General features: G+C 59.7%; 5 protein-coding genes across 5 annotated transcripts; 3 read left to right on the top strand and 2 right to left on the bottom strand.

Annotated features, from left to right (window-relative positions):
• Window positions 1-64: 64 nt before the first annotated feature.
• Window positions 65-2,134, top strand: EHS24_007174 (uncharacterized protein; the record flags this gene model as incomplete). Its single annotated transcript, XM_028622548.1, has 4 exons — window positions 65-199; window positions 257-1,314; window positions 1,388-1,549; window positions 1,657-2,134. 4 exons carry the CDS (start codon window positions 65-67, stop codon window positions 2,132-2,134), a joined length of 1,833 nt encoding a protein of 610 aa, XP_028477440.1.
• Window positions 2,135-2,627: 493 nt separating this feature from the next.
• Window positions 2,628-6,525, bottom strand: DHR2_3 (putative ATP-dependent RNA helicase dhr2; the record flags this gene model as incomplete). The annotated part of the gene is made up of 13 exons (XM_028622547.1): window positions 2,628-2,634; window positions 2,777-2,931; window positions 2,976-3,328; window positions 3,377-3,488; window positions 3,565-3,756; window positions 3,820-4,623; window positions 4,663-4,868; window positions 4,911-5,035; window positions 5,074-5,126; window positions 5,170-5,283; window positions 5,323-5,560; window positions 5,620-6,394; window positions 6,456-6,525. The coding sequence occupies 13 exons, from the start codon at window positions 6,523-6,525 to the stop codon at window positions 2,628-2,630; spliced, it is 3,204 nt and encodes a 1,067-aa protein (XP_028477439.1).
• Window positions 6,526-7,324: 799 nt separating this feature from the next.
• EHS24_007172 (uncharacterized protein) lies at window positions 7,325-11,007 on the top strand (the record flags this gene model as incomplete). Its single annotated transcript, XM_028622546.1, has 5 exons — window positions 7,325-7,888; window positions 7,928-8,175; window positions 8,377-10,078; window positions 10,141-10,248; window positions 10,303-11,007. 5 exons carry the CDS (start codon window positions 7,325-7,327, stop codon window positions 11,005-11,007), a joined length of 3,327 nt encoding a protein of 1,108 aa, XP_028477438.1.
• A 1,577-nt stretch (window positions 11,008-12,584) lies between these two features.
• On the bottom strand, window positions 12,585-14,966 carry EHS24_007171 (uncharacterized protein; the record flags this gene model as incomplete). The annotated part of the gene is made up of 5 exons (XM_028622545.1): window positions 12,585-12,727; window positions 12,828-13,061; window positions 13,172-13,718; window positions 13,759-14,075; window positions 14,120-14,966. 5 exons carry the CDS (start codon window positions 14,964-14,966, stop codon window positions 12,585-12,587), a joined length of 2,088 nt encoding a protein of 695 aa, XP_028477437.1.
• A 2,545-nt stretch (window positions 14,967-17,511) lies between these two features.
• EHS24_007170 (uncharacterized protein) lies at window positions 17,512-19,031 on the top strand (the record flags this gene model as incomplete). The annotated part of the gene is made up of 4 exons (XM_028622544.1): window positions 17,512-17,531; window positions 17,588-17,645; window positions 18,251-18,346; window positions 18,498-19,031. The coding sequence occupies 4 exons, from the start codon at window positions 17,512-17,514 to the stop codon at window positions 19,029-19,031; spliced, it is 708 nt and encodes a 235-aa protein (XP_028477436.1).
• Window positions 19,032-19,472: the final 441 nt, after the last annotated feature.

Below are 19,472 nucleotides of genomic sequence, written 5' to 3'. Positions count from 1 at the left end.
TCCGCCACTCGTGCGGGTCAGCGCTGACGCTCCCAAAGCTTCCAAGCTCCCCTCCTCTGGCACCATGCCTCCAAACCCAACGGCCGCCCCGTTCAACCGAAAGGACGGTAACCGCGTCCCGATACACTTGTTCACGGCCGACGAGAACAAGAGGAGCCTCCTTGCTGTGGCCACCAACGACGGCCTACAACTCCAAAATGTCGAGGGCAGGGGCCACTGCTGCTTCTTGGCTCTTGTCGAGTCCCTGACCAGCTAGTGGAACGTCACCGATGTGGACTGGAAGCAGTTGCGCAAGCGTGTTGGTGTTCGCCTCCGCAAAATGCTGGCAGACGATGCTCACATTGTCAACTGTGGCGCAGTGTCGGCTGCCCAGTTTGAGGCGTATATCCGTCGGGTCGAGCGAACGGACGACGACGAACCCGAATACGCAGACTCGCAGGTCCTCGTCGCGCTCGCCATTGAGCTGGGAAAGACGATCGTCATTTTGCAGCCGTGTGGCGGCTACAACCACATCGACCCGACGCAATGGGTCCCAGGGGCTGCCGACAAGGCCGTGGTCATCGCTGCGATCTCCGAGTACGATGGTCCTCGTGCATCTGTCGGTCATTACCTGGCCGTCAACATTGCCCCGCACGTCAACGTCGGTGTGGGCGACCTCCACATGCTTCGCAAGGAGATGTGGGAGCGAGAGATTGGCCTGCCTCGTTACCAGGCAATCCTGGATGACCCTGCCGACCGCCGCGACAAGACGTGGATTGGCGGCGAGATCGACCGCATGAGGCAAGAGCTCAACAACCTGCGCCAGCAGATTGTGGCTGCCATCCAGATCGTCCTCGTCCCCAAGACCCTCAAGGCGATCCCTGGGCTCCTTTCGCGCGACAACGACGCGCACACGCTGCAGCGAAACGTGGCGCGCCTCTACATCGCAGCGGCCGACCAGGACGTTCACCGGGTGTATGCCGCCGATGGTTTCGAGGCGGTCTCGCACTCGCTGCAGAGCCAGCTGGGTATCGTCGCAGCCCCTGGTGACCTGCGCCAGAAGGCTGTGGCGTACTTGGAAGCGTGGCAGCGCAGTGGCGCCGACATTGCCGGCAAGATGACAACGACCAGCTGGGGCGAGTACCTGCACGGCCTGCGCAACAAGACGCAGATGGACGCCAAGGCACTTGGAGCAGTTGCCGTGTTCCTCAACGTGAGAGCGAGACGAATGCCAAAGAAGACCGGTGCTGACGACTGGCAGATCGATGTTCATGTCTTCCGTGCTTCGGGTACCTTCGACAAGGTGTCCCCGCTCGCCATTGTGAATGATGACGTGTGCCATAACCATCGCCTTTGTGTCGCCGTCTTCCAGCGGTGGTACGTCGCTCGGACGATTCTGGGGCGTCAGCGATGTCTACCGAGACATGTTCTCGGACGATGCTGAGCCCCGTCGTCCTCAAAAGCGCAAGCGCCAGGACGACGGCCCAAAACTCCTCGACTTTGAGGGTCTGCGTCAGGAGGTGCAGGAGCTTGCTGCCGAGGTGTACAAGCTTCGCGCTGCCGAGGACGAGTGCGCAAATATCAAGTCGAGGCACTATCGGGCATACCACGACGCACGCAGTCCTGCGATCCTGCGATGCGATCAATTCCCAAGGAGCGCCTGGACAGGGCGCACAGGGAACTGAATTCGTCCGCGGCAAGATCTCCGCCACCGACAACGGCCGCTTTCGACGCCGCCACCGCTCAACGTGGTCGCCACTTCAAGGACGGCACGTACGACTGTGCAGCTCGAGGCTCAGCTTTTGTGGCAATCGAGGCGTACCTTCGGAAGGCCAGTGACGGTCCCACGACCTCGCAGAAGAACCTGCTCCTGGAAACTTTGCAGTCGGAGCTTGTTCAGCTGCGACGGAGTCACGAAGATGCCGTGTACCTGCCCATGAACGTCCCGCAACTCACTGGTGCCACGGGGATGACGTTGGTAAGCACGGTTGCTGCGGCCACAGGTACACAGCTCCCGCTGTTCGGCGCGCCTATTGTGCCCCAACAACCTCCGCGAGCACGTCAAGGCCATCGTGGAGCGACTTACCAATGTCACACCCATGACCACGAGGCTTGCGAACCACGTTGCCGATCACCGACAGAGCGCGCGCGCTGAGCGCTTGGGTGGGGCTGGTGCAGTCACTCGATGGAGGACGAGCGGACGGCACGGCAGCCGCGGGGGGACATGCGCTCACACCGCCAACCGAGCGGGCAGCAACCGATGTGGGGGGTCACTACCGAAGCGAACATGTGGAAACGTGATGTATGTCTTCTCTTACAGATCTCATATCTCGTTGATACGCTATATCCACCAACCAATCGACTGTCGGACTCTGAACGCGATCCCCCCCCCCCCCCCCCCCCCCCTTCCCGTCCCCGTCCCCCCCTTCCCGTCCCCCTCCCTCCCTCCCTCCCTCCCTCCCTCCCTCCCTCCCTCCCTCCCTCCCTCCCTCCCTCCCTCCCTCCCTCCCTCCCTCCCTCCCTCCCTCCCTCCCTCCCTCCCTCCCTCCCTCTACCCATCACCTCCTACGCTCCCACACACACACACGCGCTGACCGAAAATTGTGAAATAGGTGTAGAGGAGGAACGCTGTCACAGACGCGTTCCCTTCACGTGCTGGTGCGTTAGCGCAGCATAGCGTCTTACCGTTGTTGTCCTGGATGGAGTGTTCGTCCAAACGAGTGGGAGGATGACGGGTGGTTGAGGCGCGTTTGAGAGGCTATAAGCCCATCGACGTGATCTCTTTTGACGGCGACACCTGGCACCGGTTGGCGTACTTGCGGGATCGGGGTCATGTTGGCGTGCTTGCGGGATCGGGGTCATGCCAGTACCGATGCACCACCCGGCCACGCTTGCATCGGTGACAGTGGCGTTTTCGATGTACGTCTTGCGTTCGCCCGGGCGGTATGACAGCTGCATCGAGTCAGCGGCATCCTCTGACGTGTGCCGAGACCTACCGAGGAGTAAACGAGGTACTTAGGCAACATGGGCTTGAGCACGCACGTGTGGCCGAGGTGCAGGTCGAGACCCTCAGCGCCCGAGTTGATGGCCTCGTTCACATTTCGGTAAACGAAGGCTGGCCGGTGGACAGTGCCGACGTTGACCTGGACGGCCAGGTTGCCTCGGTATCCTTGAAACAGGGCCTTGGTCATGGCAGTGGTCCAGCCGTCTCGGGGAGCACAGGGCGAAGGAGGCTCGGTCTTGAGGACACGCTTCCAAAGGTCGAGCAGCTCGGCCACGCGGAGCTGGATGCTCTTACAAGCCTCCCAGTGGATGGAGGCCTTGTAGGCAAAAGCGTGATCGAGACGTCCTGGTGGTGTCAGCAACACAAAACTTGGACTAAACGGTCAGTACTCACGCCGGCGGTACTCGTCCCACATGTTCCAGAGGTTCAGCTCAGTGAGGTGATCACTGGCTGGGTGCGACAGGAGCGCCTTGGCCTCGGCAACGACGGGTCGGATGAGCTCGTTCTGGACTGCACGTGCGACGCGCCTAATCCGTCCATCTGCAACCGTCAGCAGTTGTGCAACCAGTTTAATGACTTACCCTCTCGATGACTGCGATGAGGACGAGTACGGCGTGCGGGTAGTCGGACGTGGCGGCGTCGAGGAACATCCTCGCCAATGGAGGGCTGAGGCCTAGTTCCGCCGCGAGCTTGCCGTCTTCGGTGAGGGCGATGCCGTTTGGTCCATCCTTGACGAAGCCGAGAACGTCGAGACAGGCGGCAGCACGGTACATCTGCTCACTCGATGGGCGAGCTGGACGCGTTAGTGTTGCTCGATAGTTGTCGTGCCAACTCACCAAGGACCGGAAGTCGCGGACAAGGCCACCGGGCAGGGTGTTGAGGAAGTTGAGCAGGATCGGGCTCAGATCGCACATGGTGATGGGGGCCTCCTCGTCGTGGTCTGGGATATTGACGTTGCAGTAGACCTCGGTGAACAAGCCAATGTAGTATCCGGGACGCATGCGACCGACGCGGCCCTTGCGCTGGGTCATGCTCGACTTGCTGCATGGCACACGCAGCATCTCCACCGATCCATCCTCCGCCAAGTAGCGAGAGACGTTGTGCTCACCACAGTCCACCACGAAGTCGAGGTGGGGGAACGTGAGGCTTGTCTCGGCCACATTGGTCGAGATGATGACCTTACGCCTCCGCACATTGGTCGCCGTGGGCTCGGTCGTCACCTTGCCATCAACCGGGTCGACATACTCGTCGGCCATGACACGCTCCTGCTCAGCCATATCTTGCGCACGATACAGCTTGTGCAGGTTGACGTTGAGCATGGCGACATCCAAGTGGTCGTTGAGCGTGTCGAACAGCTGATGGATGTGCGCCTCTGTCGCACAGAAGACGAGAATGTCGCCATCGGTGCTGTCGATGCTCGCCAGAAGATCGCCGTCGTGCAGGATGTGACAAACGACCTGGGCTGCGGTATCAACCCAGTCGACGGCGTCGCACTGGAGGTAGTGCTCCGAGATCGACTTCTTTTGGGCGGGCAGGTCCACGAGCTCGGGCGAGAAGCCGGCGAAGTGCGCCATGAACACGTCGTTGCGTCCAGTGGCCGACATGAGGACGACTTTGAGGTCGGGCCGCATACCAAGAACCTGTTGTCAGTTTCCATGCTGCATCACACGAAGACGTACTCGATGGAGGTGGCCGAGAAGGATGCAGAGGTTCGGGCTCTGCTCGTGCACCTCGTCGACAATGACAACGTCGTAGCCTTCCAGGTTGGGGTTGGTCTTGAGCAACTGGAGGAGGAGGCCGTCGGCCATGAGCACAAGTGGTGCATTCACGTTGACCTTCTTGCCACGCATCATGAGGCTAACAAGTTCGCCACTGCCGAGCGGGCCTAGTTGCCTATCAGCATGTGGCCGTTCGGTATAGCACTTACTGTCAAGCAGCGTTCCCGTCCTCTTGGCCACCTCGGTGGCTGCAATGCGCCGCGGCTGGGTCATTGCAATCTTGGCGGTCGACATGCCAGACGCGTGCAGCGCATGAAGCAGGAGAAGAGGCAGTCTGAGAGTGGTGAGAAATGAATTTCTGATGGAACTCACTGGGTCGACTTGCCCGAGCCGGTGCCAGAGTCGACGACGACGACGTTGGTGCGCTGGACCTGCCGTCAACAAGCCATCGGAGGGTGTGTTACTCACTGCTGCAGCAAACTTGTCGACCTTGGACCACAGTGGGAGAGAGAGGCTCTTGTCAATCTCCGAAAGATAGCGCTCCGAGCGCGGCTGACCGGTCCAGGGACAATCACCGGCAAGCTGAATGGTTAGCTTTTAACCTTGCCAATATATGCTCACCATACGCTGGCGGATGTCGGCCACGTTGATCTGCGACTGCGCGTCTGGGTCGACGGGCAGCGGGTCCTCGTCCTCGTCCTCCAGCTCGATATCCTCCTGGTCATGGGCGGCTGGTCGGGCACGCTTCAGAGGAGGGAACAGAACGGGTGGGCTGCGGATGTTGAACACCTCTGCTTGCAATGGGTCGTCATCCTTCTGCTTCTCTTCGTCATTCTGCTCCATTCCCAGACCATAACACCTTTTGGTCGTCCGACCAGGATGCTTCTGGTCCCAGGCGTGATGGAGCTCGGCACGCACGCGACCGGTCTGGACCACCCTGTCTGGCATTGTAATAAATCGACGAGGAGGTCAATGCCGAGAGAGTGATAACGTTGGGCCGAGGTGGCGTACTTGATGGCGTCCATACCCGAGACAGAGTCTGGGGCGGGGCAGACATTGAGAAGGGCGAATGGGCTGGGGTCGGCCACGACAAGACGAGAGACAGAGCGGTGGGCAAAGGAGGTGTTGGCCTCCAGGCGGTAGTTGGCCTTGGCATTGCGCACAATTGCCGGTACGTTCTTCTCGCTGTACACAAACGCGGATCCAACCCAGGGCTTCCCGTCGACGACGAGGACACAGGGAATGTATGGCAAACTTGCTGCTACCTTGGCACGGCGAACGTGTTTAAGCACGTATGTGCTGTCCTTGAGCGCTGGCACGAGAGAACGAGAGACTGTAGACCCGTAGAAGGGGGGGTTTTCGGCCTCGTCAAGCTCTTGGAAGTCGCGGTACGCCGGGAAGAAGCCGGCTTCCTTGTCGGTCGAACCGATAGGATAGACACCAGAGACCACTACAGAGAGCGTACTCAACGCCTTGCTTCCTGCAGCGGTCTTGACGTAACCGGCCAGGGGGCGGCCATCAAACTGGTCCCAGTGGATGATGGGGTCGGCGGCAGTAGCGGTGCCGGGCTGAGTTGTGACGGTGCGCTGCATGTCCTGAGGACGAACAAAACTGGAGGAAGGGACCAGAGAGAAGGGGGGGAGAGGGCGAGCAGGTTGTGAAGGACGACGAGGTTGGTCCGACCTGAACGAGACTGGCGAAGGTGCAGCGGGGCCTCATAGGTCAACACCAGCTTGAAGGCAGTTCTCACTCACTCGCAGACGATGATGACGCCGCTCCTGGTGTGTGTTCAGGTTGGAAGGGCTTGTTTGGGGAAAGGAGCATGATGGCAGACAGCATAGGATGAGGATGAGAGTAGGATGAGGGTGAGACAGTGGATGACTGTGGAAGGTGGTGGTGGAAGGTGACGGTGGAAGGAAGGTGACGTGGGAAGGAAGGTGATGGTGGATGGGTGACGGTGCAAACAGAAGAGTGTCAATTGCGTGTGGGATTTTTTATGTGCCACGCGCCCCACACGTCGGCGCGTCGCGCGTCGGCCACGTCGGACCACGTTACAAGCGGTGCACTGCGCACTGGCGCACGGCACACCATGGGGTTGCTGTGTGCGGGAGGGATGCTTCTGAGCTTCTGGTGAGTACACGGATACGCCCTGTGGCCTGTGGCCTGTGGAGCTGTGGATCTTTGTCGGTGCATCGTGGGTGCATGTGTGCTGCCATGCTGCATGCGGCCTGGCATCGGAGACTCGAGGCGCCCACAAAACGCATGTTGGAGCAGTATGTCACACGCTTCGAGAGCCTAAGTGTCCTCCCAGGTGTGGCCGGTGTGGCGACGTCCCCGAGCGTCCCCGAGCGTGGAGCTAGGGAGCTCACGCTGATCGTCGTGGAGCCCAAAACATGATCGTCGTGAATTGTGAATCCAGCCACCCGACGACCCCCTCTGCATGCGCCCTGGTGCGCTGGTGCTGCGTGCTAGGTCGCCGGCGGTCTCCGTGCCAAGGTGTCACAGCCCGATGCTTCTTGTGCGCTTGTGCGCTGTGACACCCGACGCCCCAACGCTTCCCACAGGGCCACAGAGATCAGAGAGCTATATCTAGTGGCAACGCTGGGGCGGTTCTTCCCCAACCATGGACCATTTGCACTCCTCACTTACCGCCATGCAAGTGCCGTCTACCCTCTCAAACCACAGTCCACGTGCCCCCGACAAGAGGCAGCGCCACGCCAAACAGACGGCCACGCTCGTCAACGACTTGGCCTTGGTTCAGCTCGACATTGAGCGCGCCGAGGTTGAGAAGACAGCTGTACCGCCACCAATGGGATCGGCACCGTCTCAACGCCCCACATTCCCCCTCGTCCGACTTCCCTCTCACACGCACTCCCCCTCGTCTCCCCCTGCCACATTCGCCCCTTTCAAGAAATTCTTGCCAGCGGTTTTCGACACGGAGGTGCTCACCTCGATCACCTCCCGCCTGCAGCAGCAGCTCGAGGCCGCGGCATCAGAAGAGCACCCTGTGGCCGCCACCAAGCCCAAGGCCGCCGAGCAGACTATCCACCTGGATGAGCGGTACACCAAGGTGACGGGGGCGCAGCGCAAGAACCATGAGGCAATGCTGTGCACCATTGCCGATCTTCCTCGTCGCTTCGAGCTCGAGCTCGCGGCCGTGGAAGTCGAACAGCCGACGGTGGACGACGTATGTTGAGTTGAATGATGCAAGCTAACAGTGCCACAGCTTGTCCTCCCCGCTCGCTGGTGCGACGCAACCGAGTCGTACGTTGCTGGCGCCAAGTACAGCGTGTACAGCGGCCTCCCCCTGCGCGAGCGTCTCAACGGATGGTTCAGGGGATGGCTCGCTCCCCTCGTTGCCGCGGACGACAAGGTGGATGCCGACTCGCCGGAACTGCGCTTCTACCAGCGCTACGCCAACATCGTCGAGCGAGTTGTCCAGATGCAGAGGTTGCCCGACCAGCGCGACAAGCTGTAAGTCGTTTGATGTTTTGAGTTGCAGAGGAATAAGGAAGAGCTCCGTGTCGATGTGGGAGAGCAGGATGGGCTTGACCGAGTCTTGGAACAGCAGCGCGGTTGCCTCGTTTGCACATCCGTCTCGGAGGTGCGAATAGACGCGACAAGATGGCGCTTGATTGAAAGTAGCAGTCGGTGTGAATGGCTGACGCAGGACAGGCCGATGGAGATCCAAGTGCTGACGAGAGACAGCTTCAAGGTCAATGGCAAGGTCGTCAACGGTCACATCGACGGCAACGTCCAGGCCACGACCTGGATATTCAACTGGTTCAAGGGCCAGGGCCTCGACGAAGTCGCCCGCCTGCGCATTCTCGCGAAGCACCTCCATCGTGCCGGTCGCTCGACCGACGCCATCGCCGGCATCCTCAACCGGCTGGCGCCTCTCCATGCTGCGTCTCACAACGGGACGTGCAGTGCTCACCTGCGGCAACAATGGGTCGATGAGCTGGCCTGGTACCGCGCCTTTGTAGACGGCCTGCCGGAGGGCGACGACTTCCTCTGGTCTGCTCCTCTGCCCGAGCCCGACATCGCGCGCTTGATCCAAAGGTACAACGCGCCCAAGGCCGAGTGGATGAACTGGGAGCCGATGTGCAGTCATGGCTGCCGAAGTTTGACGAGCTGGAGCGCAGGTGGAAGGAGTAAGTCGGGATTGTGTGGCAGTGGTGGTTGTGATGGAGAGACAGAAGAAGAAACTGACACGACAAGACGCCGCCCTGAAGGACCCCCCCTCACCAGAAACAAGGGCGGTGTCCCGACCTTTGTGTTCTCGGACCAGACCGACACGCGCACCATCCTGGAGCTGCTCGCCCGTTGCATCCAGCGGGCCGAGGACGACTGCGATGACGTCTTCCCTCCGCCACGTCCCCGCCACCTCCGCGAAATGGGCGCCGCGCTGCGTTTGGCGCAGGAGTGTCTCTCGCAGGGCTACTTCCGAGCGGACGGCCTGGTCGGCATTCATGGCCGCGCCGATGGCCTCCCCTTCTGCTTTGCTGGTGTTCCGCGCCACCCCCTCGCGCCGTCCCTCGCATCCCACGGCCGCCACCACGAGCTGTTTAGGAGCCCATCATCCGTGGACGAGCTCGACGACCTCAGCTCTTTCAACCTCGACATCGAGAGCTGGGGCACCAACATGTTCCGCGGCAGCACGCGTGCTGGTGTCCTCGAGCACTTCATTGAGCAGACGCGTGCAGGTGCCCACGCGCTGCTGGACAAGCTCGCACACCGCGGTGTGCTTGAGCCCTTCCTGCTGCCCAGGTACACCCTTGGTCCCCAGCTCGAACGCGCTTGGTGCCGGAACGGTCAGTCGAACCTCGAGCTCATCCTCCGCAACCCCAACTTTGTGGATGAGCTCGAGTTTCGCCGCGACGCATATATTGCGGACCACCCCGTGTGCCAGGACGACGACTCGGCAGAAGCCAGGCGCGCCGAACGCATGTCGCGCAGGATCGAGCTGCTCCGTGTCGTCTCGCGCGATGCCGACAAGATCTCGGCCCGTTACCTCCAGAAGGCGAGCACGAGCAAGCCCGGGCCCGAGGCCGCCCGTCCTTTCCCTCATGTCCGCGTGAGCACCGTCCAGGAGCTCCTCGCCACCGGTGAGCTTCGCGCCGACCACCCCGCCGTCGCCGACCTCGCCGGCTACATTCGCGAGCTGCCCAACTACAGGCAGTACATTTACCGCGAATGTGGTGGCACCGGAGGTCCCTCCAAGTTTAGCGGTGCCGACGCCGACGGCCAGCGCTCCTGCTGGACATGTATCGAGCGTGCCAGGATCGACGAGAGGCGCGCCCTGGTCGACCATTGGTGCGAGATGTGTCCTGAGGGCGAGAAGGAGAAGGCCACACGATCGCATGACGGTGCCGAGGTGAGTGCATATGGTGTTGTGAGATGAATGGTGCTGTGTATGGATGGAGATTGACAAAGCAGGTGTGCGATGAGTGCTACCACTCGCTCAACGCATTTTGGTGCCCCGACTGCCAGACGGGCCAATGGTTCCGAGAGGCGGGAGCAAACGGCTACACCGGCCAAGCCAAAGTGAGTGCTCGTGAAGATGTGGCAATGTGGCGCTCCTTGCTGACAAAATGCCAGCGCTGCGCGCGCTGCAACAAGGTACCGATGCTTCTCGGCAGTAACTGCTGCGTCTGCGGCCGTGACCCGGACGATGGACCGTTTGTGCGCCGTCACCAACGTTGCTTCAACTGCTACCGGCGCGACACCCGTCAAGGCCTCCTCCTCGTCTTGTCCATGACCAAGGCCCGCTTCTGCGGCGAGTGTGGCGACCAGGTCGCCGCGGGCAAGTTCAAGCGCGGCATGTGCGAGTCTTGCTACAACAGAGACCGCACAAGTCGCATTCACCCTGGTGACATGCGCGACCGCACCTGCCGCAAGTGCCACAAGGTCAAGTCGAGGTTTGTGTGGGACTGGGGACTGTGCGGACAGTGCTACCACTTCCGCTATATGAACAACCTCCTGCTCGAGCCACTCGTCCCCGACCCCCTCCCCCAGGACGCTCCACCCGAGGACCCCAGCGTCGAGCACTGCCGCGTCTGTCGTGTGCCGAGGCCCGAGAAACTCAGGGGCAGTGGCGACAGTACGGCCTGGTACGTTCGCTGGCAGATGTGTCGCCGGTGCTACCAGGCTTCGCGCAAGACCGGTGCCATCGACGAGATGAAGCTTGCCGACGGTGTCAAGTCGCCCGAGCTTGTGCCGTCCGACGCCGACGACAGCTTTGACGCCAACGACGAGTTCTTTGTCCTGGAGGCCGAGCTCGCCAGGGAAGTGCGCCATGTCTAGGACGCCGGTATCATCTGGCGACCTCTGCAAGCATGTTCGACCGCTGGCTGTGGTAATACCAACCACACCCACCGATTCTACGACGAAGCCCAGAAGTGCAGTCCCTGCTACATGAGGGATCGCGTCCCCAAGATGCCATCGACTCCTCCCCTGTGGGCAGCCTGCATCGAGCCTGGCTGTGGCGCATCCGACGAGACGGCCGAATTTGTGTGGCCATTCCGTCTCTGCCTGCCGTGTCACGACGCCAAGAAGAAGCGCGGCACCTTGCCAGACAAGAAGAGTATTCCACGCACTTGTTTTGTCTGCGCCGACGGCAAGATCCTCCCAACCGGAAAGGGATCTAATGTCCGGGGCACCAAGCACTACGACCAGCGGCGCAAGTGGCAGAAGACCGTCGCAGGACAGCCAATCACGACCGCACCTGCCGATCCTGTATCTTCACCATCGGTGACAACCCCCCCACCAAGCCCACGGCTCGTTCTCACGCTCGTCAGCGCCCCTCTACCTGTCGACGTCGACGACAAACGACGGTGCCATGAATATCGACACCGGCGGGGTCGATGTGTGAACACACCATCACCCTCGTCCATACAGCGCTCTTCACCGCCTGGGTCCTCTTCCGCGTACAGTCGATCTGTTCTCAGGAGCCATAACGTACCGAACGCAACAACAGACGAACTTGTCTTGTGAACTCTCAAAAATAAAACCACAGCCTTCCAAGCTCGCAATCAAGCGTCCATACTGAGGCTCAGGAGGAGTGCCGGTGCACAAAATATTTCACATTTTTCGGTCAGCGTGGGTGTGGGGGAGAGGGGAAACAGGTTGCGGGGGAGATGGAGAGCCTCAATGACGCAGGGATGCATGGATGTAGATAGCAAATCCCTAAGATGGTCTCGCAGTGGTTGCAGACTAGGATCTAGGATCGCACAGCCGCACGGAGCCCAACCTGTGCGAGGCAATGGCGATCTGACGTCGACGGCTGGACGTGTCAGGTAGCTTTTGGTCTGCCACGCACGGAATCAAATCCCAGTATTTAAATTGTAATTTCAGTAATTGTTTCGTCACTCTGCATTCTCCATCATTCCCCGACACTTGTGCCCGGCGCTTTCCCCATGCAGCGGGTGATCGATTGCTGGAGTACAACTTCGTTCTCGTCCCCAAGTTCATGTACAATGGCTACGACCGCGCAAGTGGCGTCATGGGCTGGAGGGAGCCAGCAACTGGCGCTCCAGGCTGCTTTAGCGGCGACGCGTTCCACTCTCTCAATGTGTTGCTGGGAGCGCATAACAGGCCCTACCAGCCACTTGAGGGCCCAGTTGTGTCCAACGTGTAGAAAGGCGAGTACAATCTCGGCATGGAACTGTGGCAGACAAACCGGTTCCGCCACAGCATCGCGGAGGGCGCGCTGGTGTCCGACATGAGGGGCCACATTCCTGGGTTGCGACCCATTGCGGCCCGTCTGGCTGCATTTGGCGTGATTCCTGCGGCGGCAGCGGCAGCCATGGAGGCCGAGGACTTCTTCTTGACGCCTAATACGCACAGTGTGTGGCGTCACAACGTCCAGGACCGTGTCGAGCTCATGCTGTGCAAGCCCAGCCTGGTGCACACACTCGAGGTGACCGCAGCAAGGCAGTGGCGAGAATGGGACGATACGAGGCGGAGGATGCGCTGGATCCCGGATCCCATATGTGTAACTCGGGTACGCTTCCATGGCGAGCACCTGGGAGTCAGTACCTTATCGGGTGCCACGTGGACGGGGCCTATGTACATATGTATATCGGCTATAGCCAACCCCGTTTCCAGGATCAAATCAAACTCACCGGCTGCCACCTCCAACTTGACAATTTCAGCCAGGCGTCCCGACAAGGGTCTCACATTGGTGAGCTGTTTCACCAGAACATCGAGAATCTCGTCGAAGTTCAAGGGCAGCCAAGGTGTCGCTGGGCCCGCTGCGGCGTTCGGGTGATCGCTCTGGCTCGAATCGCTGCTGCTGGAGTGGTCGTCGTCGGCCGGCTCGGGCTCCTCCTCGCGTTTACGCTTGCGGGAGAGTGGGGCTGGGGAGGGGCTAGCGCTCCTGGAAACTGCGCGCAGGTCCTCATCGAGACGATTCAGCTCGTCATTGAACGCAACTCGGCTCTTGGCGGATGCAAGACGGGTCGCGCACGGGCTTGCTGGACGTTGGCGTGAATCGGCCTCTTGTTGGCCTCGTGGGCTATGCTCCATGAGCGCCATAAGCGCTGCACCTCGGCCTCATGCCCCAAAACTTCAGCGCGCAGTGTCTTGGCGGTTGCCCGCAGCTCGTCCATCTCCGCCTGTGCCTGTTTGGCGTCTGCAAGCTCGCGCACGGCCACAGAACGACGGGAAAGGGTATTGGCCAAATCTTGCTGAGCGCCGTTCAGCTTGGCCGTGGCATCATGCCGTTCGGCATCACTACCGGCGTTGGCCACTGCCCTGGTCAATGTCTCGACCGTGTCCACGAGTTTGACGTGTTTGCCGCGCACAATGGTCACATAGGCCTCCAGGTGAGTCCTGTGTGTGGTTGTCGTTGGCTCAATTTCGTGGTAATCGATGTTGATACCACAGAAGACGCTCTTGTTGGGGCCGTAGGCATACCCGATGATGATGGCCAGGTGCAGCGGCGGTGAGTCGTCTATCGTTGACGGATCGAATAAGGTGAAGGTTCCGTCGGTCCTGAGCACGCTTGTAGCAACCTGTGAGGGGTTAGCATGAAGCTGATGTTCGATAGCTTACGTTCAGTGCGATTGCCAACACGCTCAGCGTCATGGCATCGACAGCCCCAGTACCGCCCTTCGACTGCAAGACCCGGAAACCAGCCGCCGCACGATCCCGGACCACGTCAGAGGCAACATTGATTCCAAGTTGGCTCCGGATCGAGTGCGCGATCGCACTGTAGCCGTCTTCGGCATCGATCAATTCAAATTCTTGTCCCATGGCCGCGAACTGAAGACGCCTCTTGTTCCCCTGGGGCGAACGCGACGCGTCTGGGCCGGGGAGGAGCTCGGACACAGCAGTGAAGAGGGGTCGTCTTGGGAGGAGCTCAGAGCCGGCTGCTTGGCGACAGCAGTGGGCAACCTGGGCGCGGGGCCTGGACCTGCAGGCGACTTGGATGTCGGTGTGGCGGTTGGAGCGGCAGAGGAGTCTGAAGTCGCCGCCGCCTTCTGCTTTGGGGAAGGAGGCGCCCGCGGGGCCTCGGCAAGCTTCATCTGGCAAGTGACAAGCTCCGCCTTGAGCTTCTCAAGCTTGCTTGTGAGCCTGCGCTTGTGGACGGCGTCGTCTGCGTCCTTCACCATCTGCTCCATATTGTTGACGACCACGACGCGATCGGCAATTTCCTGCTGGAGCTCGGCAACACCCATCTGCTCCTGGACGACTGTACGCGACACCTTGGACGGCTTCACCTTTGGCGCCTCAGCACGAGGTGACTCGGTCACCGGCAGGATGGCCGGCTGGCGAGATCCAGCAGGCGCCGGCACGTCCGTCTTTTCCGCCTCGGCGAGCTCGAGGAGCAGGAGGATCATCTGGAGCTCGATGCTCATGGCCACGAAGGCCTGCTCGTCGACGTACTCCAGGGAGGTGCCACAGCCCGGGGGGAACTCGGCGCGCTCGACGCGGGCGACGTACTCTTCAAACTCCTGGTCCGTCCACAAGCCACTGCTCAGCATCATGATCTGGCCCGCGGCCTTCATGACGCGGAGGCGATTACCGACGCGACGACACAAGTCCGTCCAGCCGATGAGCACATTGTGCTGGTGCTCAAGGGCATCGACAACAGCGTGGTACGCGCAGTTGCCGTCGCCGAGGACGTTCTTGAGCTCGATGCCGTCGGCAGTCGCAACGGCAAGGAGGCGTTCCAAGTTCTTCTCGTACGAGAAGGGGAAGAGGGGGATGCCGTTGTCGGCGGTGCGGTTGAAGGGGGCGGTGGTAGCAGTGGCGGGCATGGTACGGAGTGGAGCGGGAGGCTTGAGGACTGTGGTATCATCAGGGCTGACCCACTGTACAGACATATACACCGCTGTGACAGCTACCACCCTCCCTAAAGCAAGAAACTGCCACAATGTCCATTAGACATGCTCGCCTCAAAGCAAAACTTCCACGGAAAGGGAGACATTTTGGCGAGAGCCAAACCATGCCACACACTCCCTCGCTACCACACCAGACGCCTACGACTGTCCCATGAACCAATTTGGAGGATTTTGGAGAGGAAACGACCGACTTTTCGTCCACCTCTCCCAAAGTGCAGTGCCCTTCCAAGTTGGCGGGCTTGAGAAAGAGCACGCTCCTGAGTCCAAGGCGCCAGCGACCATGGTCCTACAACGTTTCCCCGAACTCTCGGTGCAAAAGGCATCTTTTGGCGGAAAATGCTGGAACGCGCCGCGCCGCCACTTTCCGCCGGTTTATCAAACCGCCACTTTGCCTCTGATCCTCTGAACTCCACCGATCCACCGAAGACCCACCTCCCACTCCCCCTAGTTTGCGCACGGCCACCACCAAACCCCAGTGGCTAGGCCAGGAAATGACATGCACCTGGAACATGCACTGCACCCATCCCAGTCACAAGCGCAAGGTCATGCTTGAGGCAAAGATGGAAGCAGAATGCCAATTCGACGAGTGACAGTCACACACTTCCGCCACGATCACCTGGCACCATTTACCCCCGCACGGTCCGCCAACACTCTCGTTCAAACTCGCTCAGAGCCAAAAACAAACGCTTTGCTTTGCTCCGAGTGGTGGAAACGATACCCACTTTCCCACGGCTCGTGCGTCGATCACCCCCAGTGGCCAGTGGCGACGCATGGGAACCTCACCCACAAGCGTCTCCACGACGACCACACCTCGGACCACCGACCCAGTGTGTTCGCCCCAAACATGGGGTTACTATACCGCCGCCGCGTCTGTACGGTCTCTTTGAGCCAACACCCAGTCGCACTGATCTCTGAAGGCAAGAAAGGACGTAAAACTCACAGTTTAGGGGGTGGTGGTAAAGGTTGTTGGTCTCTGCGCTGTTAGCTGAAGCGGCAATCCAGTGACAGCGCGTGCCACTACTTCCACGAGACCTATGCGCATGGTGCTCGAGAACCGCACTGCAGCCTCCCCAATAGTCTCCAGTCCCAATCTGAGGCCTTTCGACTCACTGGTGAAGCGCATCGTTGGGCGTTTTGGTCCTTTGGGCTGTCAGCCAAACACTTGAACGACGGCAGCCTGTCCGCGGGACGACAAAGGACGGCGGACACGAAGGGTTAGGAACTGCCGCTGGACTGGAGGCGGTACTCCGAGCAGCCTGGCGCCTGCACCTCCGTGTTCACGTTGAATTGGTACTCACTTGCGTGGTAGTGGGGAGGTGTTTAGTGATGAAGAAGTGTTGGTGGCGAAAACGTTTCAGTTGTCCAACGCTTCTACGTTTCTCCCACTCGCCCTCCCCAGCTTGCCGTCGCCCACACACGAGCCGCCTGCTTCCTTCGTCAGCTTGTGCGCTTGTGCGCACGCTAGCACACGCTGATCTGCTCGATGCTGGAGGGGCACTGCGCCCCCTCTTGGCTTGTAGCGCCCTCAAAGCGGTGTACGGTGTGCGCCCCAGCTTTCCAGCTTTCCAGATAGTCATCTGCACCAGCGGGATGGCCGGTAGGCAGGTGTACGGGGTACGGGGTGGACGAGATGACATTCTCAGACCAATTTTGTGGTCAGTTTTTGCGTTGGTTGATCGTTCGTTGGCCCGTTGGGCGAGTTTGGAAGTGAGTATGCACTTTTGTTACAAAAAAAACACCACACTCCACCACACTCGCCCCGAGTTCCTGGCAGATTTCGCTGCACGGCCAGGCATACGCGTCTTTGTAGGGAAGGACACTCGACAGTACGCACCGTTGAGCATGCCATGCGTGGGCCCTAGCCCTGCTGGCCACTGGGGCCAGGTGAGACAATACAAGGGTGTAGCAGTACACTTGTACAAGATACTTGTTTGGGACCCGTAACTTCGGTGATCAGTGGATCAGTGGCCGGTGATGAGAAGCAGGCCGGCAATTGGCAACAAACAAGTACCTCACGCTCACAAGCTGCAATAACTCTGCGGTTTTTACCACACGACTGCGTGGTCACCACCTGCCACGATGCAGATCCCATGCAGACTAAGGACGGGTCTAGCATCCCAATGTACTGGTCCGGGACACCCCTTCTGCCACCAGTGGCCAGTGGATAAGTAGAGTACGTGACATATCTTGCGGCTGCTACGGCGTACTGTTGTTCTGTCCGCAATCGTCGCAGACCCACAGATCCACAGATCCAGAATCACAGGGCGCAGCGCCCATATTTGATAAACATGCATCCGCGCGACCGGAAAAACCCCTGAATGTGGTGTCCTTTAATATGGTTGCCGATCTGTCGAAATTGCACATTTTGCTTCCGTTTGACAGCATCGCAGAAGCAAAACCTACTGAATCCACCTTGCAGTTCTCTTCGTCCACCAACCCAACCCCAACACCAAAAACAACTATGTCTAAGCTTGCTGGAAAGTAGCGCGAAAACAGCACAAGACCATGACAAAATTCTGACCATTCGCAGCGTCTAGCGTGCGCGCCTCCATCAAGACCCTCCTCCACGAGTCTTCCCTCGAGGGCCAGAAGGCCGTGAGTTTGCAAAAGATTTGAACGATGGCACACGAGGCTGACTATGTCTTTCTCTTGCTGTACATTTGCCGACCTCCTATCCATCTGTAACGTGTTCCCTGCTTGCGGAAACGTCTCTACAAACTCGTCAAACCGATTGTCGAACCGCTCCACCTGGTTGCTTGTGGCGCACGTATTGCTCCCATGTCTCTGTTCGCCCTTCTCCCTTTGGTTCACGTCTGTCCGCTCTCGCCCTCTACATTTACGCCACTCGGTCACACCCTCTCGGTCTTCGCATGCTTGTCGACCCCTGTTCGTCCTCGCATCGATCCTTTTCTGCTGGAATCCATCAATCCACGCCTCACCGTTGTGTTGCCACATTTCTTCCAACTGGGTTATGTCTGTTCATTTCGACCTCCCGTTCTTGAACCTCTCTGGCATGCCCCTTCATTGTCGCTCCCAACGATGCCCTTGCGCTCCCCGAACACGCCCACGCGCCTTCCGTCATTGATTTGGCTGTCATCGTCGCCATCACGGACAAAATTCGGAAAAAAAATTCGCCGATCATCTTCCTCCACCACCACCACTTCTCTTCCACCTCTTACTCAACTTCAACAACGCTTCAGGGCGAGGGCAAGAAGAGGAACTTCGTCGAGACCGTTGAGCTTCAGGCACGTATCAGCGTCGTCGTCGGCGACAGCGAGCTCGAAAGGGAGGACTTTGTCGAAAGACGGACCTGCCGAAGACCTCGATGTCCCGACCTTGACTCAAACTCTTGTGAACATGTACTGACCATCACAGATCGGACTGAAGAACTACGACGCAAGTTTTGCACCCACGCGCGCGTTGACCCCATGCTGACTTTTTCCTTAGTCGCAGCGTGACAAGCGTTTCTCGGGTACCGTCAAGCTCCCCCACGTTCCCCGTCCCCGCATGCAGCTCTGCATTCTCGCCGACGCCATGGACGTTGACCGTGCCAAGCAGCTCGACGAGGAGCTCGCCTTCATGACTGTTGAGGACCTTAAGAAGCTCAACAAGAACAAGAAGCTCGTCAAGAAGCTCGCCGCCAAGTACGACGCTTTCCTTGCCTCGGAGGCCCTCATCAAGCAGATCCCCCGTCTCCTCGGTCCCGGTCTCTCCAAGGCCGGCAAGTTCCCCTCGCCCGTCTCGCACTCCGAGGACCTTGCCCGCAAGGTCAACGAGGTTCGCTCGACCATCAAGTTCCAGCTCAAGAAGGTTCTCTGCCTCGGTGTCGCCATCGGCCACGTCGACATGGAGGAGGACCAGATCATGCAGAACACCATGCTTTCGATCAACTTCCTCATCTCGCTCCTCAAGAAGCAGTGGCAGAACGTTGGCTCGCTCCACATCAAGACCACCATGGGCAAGCCTCAGCGCCTCTTCTAAGCGCGACCTTGGTTGCCGCCAGTGTGTAGTATTTCCGCGCTCAACCGACCAACTGTCTGTAGAAACGACGCAAAACCGGACCACAGTCACGCTTATACCCAAGTTCGTCTGACCCCTTCACTGGGAGCTCGCGGGCCGAGGGGAGCTGGTTTTCTACGGATTGAGGAAGGAACGGTGTGGGTTTTCATTATGCATGGCTATATTATCATTACGAAAGAGTTCAAAGAGTTGAAGAATCACTAATCGGGTCTGGCCCATGCGAGTACCGGCGGCTGCGTGAGATCCTGAGAAGAGGAAGGCCGCTATTTGATGCGGGCACCGCCGATAGATTACGGTGGCGCGATGCTGTTTTGGAATCTCGAGTGTACCATGTGCACCCACTTTTATCGGTTCCGAGCGGTCGGCTGTTGGCTGTTGGGCTCCGTGGTCGGTCGATCGCGG

This window comes from Apiotrichum porosum (assembly GCF_003942205.1).
Source record: "Apiotrichum porosum strain DSM 27194 chromosome Unknown scaffold_4, whole genome shotgun sequence".
In the NCBI taxonomy this organism is placed as follows: Eukaryota; Fungi; Basidiomycota; class Tremellomycetes; order Trichosporonales; family Trichosporonaceae; genus Apiotrichum; species Apiotrichum porosum.
This window is presented reverse-complemented; position numbering and strand designations above follow the sequence as displayed.